Source organism: Agrilus planipennis, unplaced genomic scaffold, assembly GCF_000699045.2.
Source record: "Agrilus planipennis isolate EAB-ADULT unplaced genomic scaffold, Apla_2.0 scaffold49, whole genome shotgun sequence".
Classification (NCBI taxonomy): domain Eukaryota; kingdom Metazoa; phylum Arthropoda; class Insecta; order Coleoptera; family Buprestidae; genus Agrilus; species Agrilus planipennis.
In genome coordinates, this window is record NW_020438913.1 from 499,132 (window position 1) to 508,462 (window position 9,331).

The window sequence follows — 9,331 nt, forward strand, 5'->3', positions numbered from 1 at the left end:
AATTTTTCGTCTCCTATCTTTATATTCGCTCTTTCCCTACTTTTTCTTCCTTTGCATATCAGTATTTTTGTTTTACTTTTATTTATTTTCATACAGTACTGTTTTGTTCACGCCTACACAAATTTATAATAAAATTTTTTTTAATGTCAATTCCATATAACAATTTGCATATTACAAAATTAGATTGTAATTTTCAAATTCAAATTTAGAAACATTATAAATAAATTTTAATATCTTCCTGCTAAAACGGTATTAATTTAAATAACTGGGTAAACGTATTCCCCATTCATGTCAGTTTTACAGGAAGCTTTTGACACACTTAGATCTTTTCATAGGACGGAGGTATTATGTAATTGATTTTCTGAGAGGCAGGTACGGTAAGGCGTTATTCTTATCTTAAATATTTACCTTTTAGATTAGAACTATTGAAATTAAGGTCTGGCAGAGGTGGGCAAGGAGATGGGAATTTTAGCGAGGAATTAACGGAAATTTATTCGGCTGAGGACATCGATTTATCTGAACACGTTTCAGGAAAAACGGAAAAACTCATTTCTTATTTAAATAAAACGTTGGTTTCTCTCATTAGGGTAAGTGGAAAATATATTATATAAACCCATCACTACTTTCGATAATTATAATTATTAAGGATTGTACAAGGATCGAAAATGTGAACTCGCAATTGGTCGAATCTATGAACAAATTCAAAAAAGATTTTTCAATAGTTGATGCTCAATTAAAAATTTTATATGACCAGTACATATCGGAAAAAAGCGTGTCGGAAAAAGAGAAGAATGAATGGAATAATGAGCGAGATCCCTTAATGGAAAAAGTTGCCGTTTTGGAGGCCAAATTGGACGATTATTCGACTCTATCAGTGGGGGAAGTGGACAGAGACGAAAGGACAGTTGAATTGGCAGAAAAACTGGTCGTTTTGAACCGAAAATGCTTATTTTTAGAAAACAATGATGAAATCAATCGAAAGCAATTAAACAGGTTACAAAACGAGCTTCAACTATCAGAAGAAAATGCATTATTTAGAATCAAAACAATGACATCCGAAATAAAACTGTTAAAAAGCAAATGTGACATGTTAACAAAAGAAAGTGAAGCAAAAGTCGACAATGCAACTTTTGTAACCACCAGAAACAATTTAGACAATTTAACAATCAAATACAGGAGCTCGTTAGATGAACTGAAGAAGTTCAAAGAAGACCACAACAATGCTCTTTCACTTTTGTCCAAAACTGTTGACGAGCTCAACAATGAGAAAAGAGAACTTCAGCTGAAGTTGGTCGATTCATTATCAAAAATTACGGAAGAGGAAGTAGCACGTGGCGACAACGATTTGAAGACTATTTCCAATAAATTAGCTCAATGTGAGGTAAATGAAATTAGTGAACGACAGAGAGCCAACCACATGACGAATTTGTACGAAGTAGTCAAAGAGCAACTGCAGAAATTGGAAGAGCGTTTCAAAGAAAGCGAGAAATACTCGAAGGAATTGGTCGAAAGAAATCAAACTCTCCAAAAGGACCTTAAAGACCTCGAGGACAAGATCATCGATAACGCATCTCTTCAGGACTTCAGCGATATACAACAGAAGTACTCCAGGACAATTGATAAAATGGAAAAGTTAATTCACGATAACAAGAAGTTGACTGATGAACTGTTGCTGATGAAGGAGCAGAATTCTGACCGTTATGAGCAACAACGAAAGGACATGGAAATTTTGGATCTAAAACATCAACTGGTCGATTTACAATCGATGAGTGATGAAAAGGCGATGCTTGCCCGTCTTAGTTCGGACGTTGTCCTTGCAAGGATGGCTGAAAATGAACATAAGAAGAAACTGGAAGAAACTGAGAACGACTTGAAGGAAACGAAAGAGAATTATGACGAGTGTAGAAAAATTTTGGCGGAACAAAAAGCAAAAGTTGAGGGCTTGGATTACATTTTAAATAACAAAATAAGGTAGGTACTGTTCGTTTCAAGAAGTTAGAGATATGTCCCTTCCCTTCATTAGGATGCGCCGTAGCATAATTCCAAATTCAATCATATTTGTCTGCGGAGCTCATTTCTTTACCGATCATCGAGCGAGAGCTAGACAAAAGTGTACAGTACCATTTGCAAAATTATTTAAACTGCCTCGTTAAAATTTAAGAATATGCTTTATTTAAAAGCATATTTAGCCAAAAATAATAACAAGTGNTATTAAAAATCTAAATAATATGGATACTAACAATTCAAAGAGCATTTCTTAATTTGTAAATTCTGAGAGTGAAAAATTCATTTCGAGTTTTTCTTGTTTAAGTACGTAAGCAGCTTCTTATAATTACTTTCATTTTAAGATGGATGAGAGGATTAAAGAAATCGAAAACGAAAAAGTTGAACTAATTAAGGAACTTCAGAGTAAACAATCGGACGAAGAAAGTTCATCCGATGTTTCCGAAACAATAAAAGAAAGACATGCGGAATTGTTAAGAGTAGTTCACGAAAAGAACGATCAAATTTCTCAACTTTTAAAAGATATTCAAGTAAGTTAAACACCTGATCGTTTTATATTTTTCAGAGAATTGAATGAATAACGAAAAAATGTTTTTTACAATGATCCAAATTTCTAAATGATATTAAATTCTACGTAAATAAGTTAATATCTAATTAATTTTAATTAACTTGTTATCATCATCATCGTTATAACGTCTTCAGCCCGATTACTCGTTGGATCTCCATTCCATTTTGAGTCAATCTTTGCATTTCTCGAAAAGTAGCGTAACCTACATTTCGTAACTGTTTACTATCTAATCTTCCTCTATTTCTTTTAATTCCTGATTCTAATATGTCTCTGACTAGCCCTTCAAGTCTGAAGAGGTGTCCTACCAACTTATCTTGCCTATTTCATGTTGACATCCATTACGTTTTCTGTTCTCCTACTTATTCTTATGAGAACAATCTTAAACAATGTGTGAGATGTTTGCCAAATGATAAGGGTGAGATGGGGAGAAGTAGAAGTAGAAACGACAGGGCCAAGTTGGGTTCCAACCTTGGCCCAAGATTGTTCAATTCTGGTCTGAGATTGACAACCAATATTGGACCAAGCATGTCACTTCGGCTTAAGCCCGACTGGCTTTACTTGATGCAAGGCTGGATAGCAAATGCTGAATCGAGACTTGGTGAACAATACTGACCCAAGACTGGACAGCTAATATTAGACGAAGACATGATGCATAATACTAGCCCAAATGCACAATATTAGCCGAAAATTCGGTAACTAATATTAGGCCAAGAATTGTTGAGCTATATTAACCCAAAATTGGGCATCCAATATTGTACCAAGACTTGGTGAACGACATTAAGTCAAAATTGGGCAGCTTGATGAACAAAGTTAATCTATGATTGAGTAAATGGGTCGCTTTCCATAGTGGCCAATACTTCGTTGTCCAGTATTGGATATAGCTTGGCGAAACGTTTATATATCTAACCTTGACACTCATAGTTTTATCGAACTTTGATCCAGTATTGATAAATCCATACATAATTGCCCAATATTGGACCAAAGTTGACAAAACGTTAATAAATGTAGACAAGTGTTTGAAGTTTGTCATAACTTTGGACTAGTATTGGGCTTGGGTGCCCCGCATTGGATCAAACTTGGCGAAATGTTACCGTTGATATTTGAGTATTGGCCGAACTTTGGACCACTATTGACAAGTCTATGCTTGGCTTCCCATTACTGGCTCAGATTTGGGCCTGTCGTCAAGTCCAGCATTTCCCACATGGGTGGATAAGGAATTGGAGTTGGTACCTAATTCTATGTATAATACTTTATATGGGTACTTTATTCCGGAAATAAAAAGGATATAGCATTTTATTCTGTCAAAAGCTTTTTCTAGATCTACGAATCCCATATATACGCTATCTGTTCAAAACAAAAAAACCACGAAGAATATAATACGGAATTATAGAAGAAAAATTAAATTATTTCGAATTGAATTATTTTCTTTAGTTTAATTTTGAAAAACGATTATTTACCAAACGAGCTGTTACTATTCATTAAGTTAAATTTCGTATTTTTGATTTTGCAGACAATGGAAGAAGAAAATGATTTATTAAGAGAAAAGGTGGCAAGTTTAAGAGACAATTTAGACGAAGCTACGAATCATTTGAATTCATTAACACAGGAGTTGACGAGCTGTAAAGCTAATTTAAATGACAAAATTGGTAGGTATGAACCTTTCCATGTCTCTGAGTTTCTAAATTTGTAATTTAAAATGAGGTTTCCCATTTCTTTAAGTCCATATGCATTCCATTAAATGACTCCTAAGTAAAAGTAAAAGCTGCTTCAGGGTGTGCGAAATTTGAATTTTAATTTTTAACAGATGCATAACAGCGATGGCTTTTTTTTGGAATTATTTTCGTTAGTATTTATTATAAAATATCTATTATGATAATTAAATAAATTGGAGTATAGTACACTCGATAATTATGCTTTTGCAGTTTTCTACATTGTATTTACATAAGGGGGCATTTTTTGACTTTATTAAGAGTTAATGATTATAAAATAAATTTCTTAATAATTTTATGTAGATAAGTAATGTTAACAAGTATAACTATTTTTATCTTTTTTTATGAAAGAGACAATTGATACCTTGCAAATCGAAAATGAAAAAATAAAATCACGTTTCGAGGATGCTATCGAAGAAAAGCAACAAATTGAAAAACAGGCAGAACAATTGGTAGACGAACTGAACGAAAAGTGGAAGGTTGTTTACAATAATACATACATATATAGCTTTGTTCATATTTTTTCGACAGTCAATTGTAATTTCTTAGGAAGCCCTGAATGAAAAAGATAAAATTATAAAAAAGTTGCAACAAGAGATGACGCAATTGGAATCGAAAGCATCTCCAAGTTCAAACATTTCAGATATTAACGAAAAAATAGGCTTTCAACTCAACGTTTTGAACAGAAGTGTGATAGAAAAAGACGAGCAAATTTTTCTTTTGCAAAAACAACTGAGATCAGCCACCGATGAAATGGAGCATACGACAAAAGTAATAGAAGAAGTTACTAGAGAGAAAAAAAGCAACGAAAAAAAATTGACGGAGCTTTCACAACTTAACAAAGAACTAAAAGTGGAAAAACATAATAGCTCTGAGAGATGTTTGAGTTTACAGAAACAAGTGGAATATTTGGAAGAAGTTTTAGAATTAAAAACGCAAGAGGTTAGTATACCGACTGTTCAGTTAAATCTACGGGGTGTTCAATAAAATATATTAATATTGATTTCTGATAGTTTTTGACGTTGAGATGAAAAATTTCAATGGGCTCCAAGTGGTAAAAGCTCATTTTTTTGAGATATAGTCCCTTAAAGTTGCATCTTTCCACAAGGGAAAATTAATACGTTTAAGTATACATATAGGATATTCCACCTAAGGTGGTTTCGTCTATAAGTCTGTTATTATCATCATCATAAGGTCGTCAGTCCTAAGACTGGTTGGACACGCACATCCACTTTTTCCTATCCTGAGTTAATCTTCGCATTTCCCTAAAACAAGAACAATCTCTACCTCTACTCTATGCTTCATACTAGCCATTCATGCCTGAGAAGGTGTCCTACAAACGTATCTCGCCTATTTTTGATTGACTTCCATAGTGTCCTCTGTTCTCCTATTCTTTCTAATACCTCTTCATTTCTAATATTCTCTATCCACGGTATCCTCATCATTCACCTGTAACACATTTCAAACGCTTCTAGCATACACATTCAACAATCTTTTTCGAATTTCTAGATTAACCGTTCGCGAAGTGACTTTTTTTTTATTAAAGGCGACTCGACCCTGCGCTATCATCTGCTTTATATCCCTACTACTCTTTCCGTCCTCACTTATCTGATACCTAAAATCGGCCACTTCTTCTAATTTTTCGTGTCCTATCTTTATATTCCCTCTTTCCCTACTTTTTCTTACAAGTATTTTTGTTTTACATTTATTGATTTTCATACAATACTGTTTTGTAAATACCGCTTCAATTTTATTTAAAGCTATCTCTAACTCTCCCTTGCTATATGCTAATACCGTTATATCATCTGCAAATCTAAGCATGCTAATCTTCTGTTCCTGTATATCTATCCCTACAGTTGTCCTGTCTTTAATGATCTTGATTGCGTCTTCGATGTATAGATTAAAAAGTAGCGGTGTCAGTGTGCATTCCTGTGTGACTCCGTTCCTAATATCTTCTTCTCTACGTTGCAGCTCCATCTCTATAACTGCCTGTTGCTCTTTATACAAACTAAGTATCACTCTTCTATCTTTGTAACTCATCCCTACATTTTTAAGTATATTTAACATCTTGTCCCATTTAACATTGTCAAAAGTTTTTTCTAAATCTACAAATCCTATGTACGCACTCTTTCCTTTTTCTATCGTTTTCTCTATTGTTACCCGTAATGCTAGAATGGCCTCCCACGATCCTCTATTTCTTCTAAACCCAAATTTCAATTTGCAATAACAAAAACGTACATTGATTCGTTAAGAAAAAATAATTTGGTACTTAATTGTTAATTTCTAGATCGGACCTTAACTTCTACATCCCTTAAACACCATTTCTTTTGTTTTCTTTTTCTCCCGCGAAAGGCTTGATTCTCCTCTTCAAACCCGCATTATACTCCGTAGTCTACGATTTTTATAAATTTGATTGAAAATAATGCTATTTGTAGTTGAACAACGTATTTGATAAACTAGAAAAAAAAGGAGACCACGAGCTATCTTTAATATTAAGGGAAAGTTCGAAAATGAAAACAAACTTAAAATTTTTGGAAAAGCAAGTCTCCGACTACGTCAAATCATGCAACAAATTGCAAAGAAGCGTGGACAAATTAGAAAACGAAAATTTAGTTTTGAGGTATTAACTACTTGTTTATTTGTTATTCACGTCCCTCAGAAAGATTTAGAGAATTACGTCTAGTTTTTTAGGGAAAAATTAGATTTACCCGTCGACGAAGAAATTGTTTTCAACGGCATCGTTTTGAAACCTATTAGGCATAAAAAAGAAATGAGAAAGTTACAAAATTCGGTACGTTCGCTGGAAAATGAAAAATTAAACTTGGAAGTCGAGAACGAGAAATTAAAAAGGGCATTTGCAAAATTATCTACACAAGTAACTAATTTAGGAGAACAACCGGCTATTGAGGGAGTTCAAGTGAAGAAGTCGGAGGAAGATGTAGATAAGGGAAGACATAAGGAGTTAGTCGAGGAAAATGAAGCTTTAAGACAAGGGCTGCACGAAATTATGGCATGTATTAACACACAAAAAGGTGAGCGATAAAAAATCATGATTTTTTGATGAATTTTTTCTCATTAATTTGAAGTTATCTGTAGTGGGTGGTAAAATACTTTAATACGTTTTTGTTTGTCGATCCCTTGAAATTATATGCTATGTATATAGATGCTTATCAAGCATTAAGTCCTTTTTTAATTTATTATTAAAATTTTGTTAATTTTCTTCAGTCATTCTTATCATTTCTGGTTTAAGGCTGGATCCACACTTTAAGGTCGATCACGGTTCGTTCGCGGTCCGATCTTAGTCTGGTAAAATCTAATCATGTTCACATTAGACAATCTGATTCAGTCTTGAACCGTCAATAATCGAAGTCGGATGTATTTGGCTCATAATCTTAATATATATAAATTACGTGTCACGTTGTTTGTCCGCGATGGACTCCTAAACTACTTCACCGATTTTAATCAAATTTGTACACCGTGTGCAGTTTGATCCAACTTGAAAGATAGGATAGCTTACATCTCAATTTATGATCGCAATAGTATATAAAGTAAGGGAGTTTGGTCACGGTGGGTGGACGTGGGTCGTTGTGGGTGGCGAAAATGTGAAAAAATACATATCTGTCCTTTTCTAACATATGAGACCTTTTGGAAAGTTCTAAAAATTTCTGAAATGATCCAGAAAACTCCAGAATGTGTGCAACTGTTACAATCGATCTAGAATTAATAGGATAGAATAAATAAAATAACTATTTTATCATCATCATAAGGTCGTCAGTCCTAAGACTGGTTGGACACGTACCTCCACTCTTTCCTATCCTGAGCTAAACTAAACAATTACTAATTACTCTTCAATAAGATTGTAGTTGGGAAGTGCAGTTTGGACAAAGTTTGGGATTGCCCTAAAATACGCAGATCAAAATTCATTGGGCCATAGGTGGGAAATGCCCAATTTGGGAAAATCCAACAACCTCCAATAGGGACCCAATTGGAATTTGGGAATTCCCAAAATAAATTCTACTCGGGTGTACTTATAATACACGTCAACCGGAAAATGAATAATTAAAAAGGTAAACTTATTGTTAGTCTACTAATAAGCGTTTCTAGGAAATGTTGCACTTCAAAGATTGGAAAATTTACAGAAAGAAGTCGTTGCTTAATTTATCCTTCAGTGTTAATTTATAGGGTGTCTACCGAGACGGTAAGGTATTCGTTTCCATTAGCGTCAATTTAAAAGTCTAAAGATTTAATGTGAAAAAGTTAAATCTTCGCAGTTCCTTTTTCTTTTTTCCGTCTGGATGTCGCGCTAAATGTCACCTAGTCTGATAGCAAAACAAATCGTTTGGTAAAAGATTGAGTTTCGTTCGTCGTTTCGTTTCCAATGTGAGTAATGCAATCCAAACGTAATTGACGTCGAAACTAATTTCTCTTTAACGCCAAAAAAGAAAAAACAGAAACCTAAGTCTAGTACCTACATGTGAACACTAACTGACGATGAAGAAATAATTGATAGATATACATCAGCTCAATTATGACACTATAGATATGTATATCGAAATCTATTCCAAGTCTAGAACTCCATCATTAATTTTTTAAACTCAATCATTTCTAGAAACAAAAACCTTTAATTTCATATGGTACTTCCCAATCGATGACCATCCATTTGAGACTTATACTTTATACTTTTTTTTTAAGTTCGATACCTTCACTTTTAGTCGGTTTAATTTATTCAATTTTGATTCCAATTTCGTCATTACCATACATTACATAGTTTTAATGTATCTCCTTTTGTATATATACATAGAAATTTATAGCAATTAAAATAAAACAATGTATGAATTTATTTAAAATGTAATAGTTTCAGAAAAAAAAGAGACATTTTTCATATACAGTGTAAACTCTTTATAACGTTACTCGATTTAACGACAAACTCCTTAAAACGTCGAAATTGCTTGACTTTGGTTGGTTTACATTGTTTTCTATACAATATTACACTCTATATAGCGTCACGCTCACTCTATTTAACGACAACAATGCGGCATTATAAATCATT

General features: G+C 33.5%; 1 protein-coding gene across 1 annotated transcript in view; it reads left to right on the plus strand.

Moving 5' to 3' along the window:
* LOC108733365 (centrosomal protein of 290 kDa-like) overlaps positions 1-9,331 on the plus strand; it is a 46,195-nt gene that overhangs the window by 10,323 nt on the left and 26,541 nt on the right. Inside the window, exons 5-6 of the mRNA XM_025973510.1 lie at positions 416-587; positions 647-1,971. Coding sequence (XP_025829295.1) covers positions 416-587; positions 647-1,971 — 1,497 coding nt within the window. The remainder of the gene's footprint in view (positions 1-415; positions 588-646; positions 1,972-9,331) is intronic.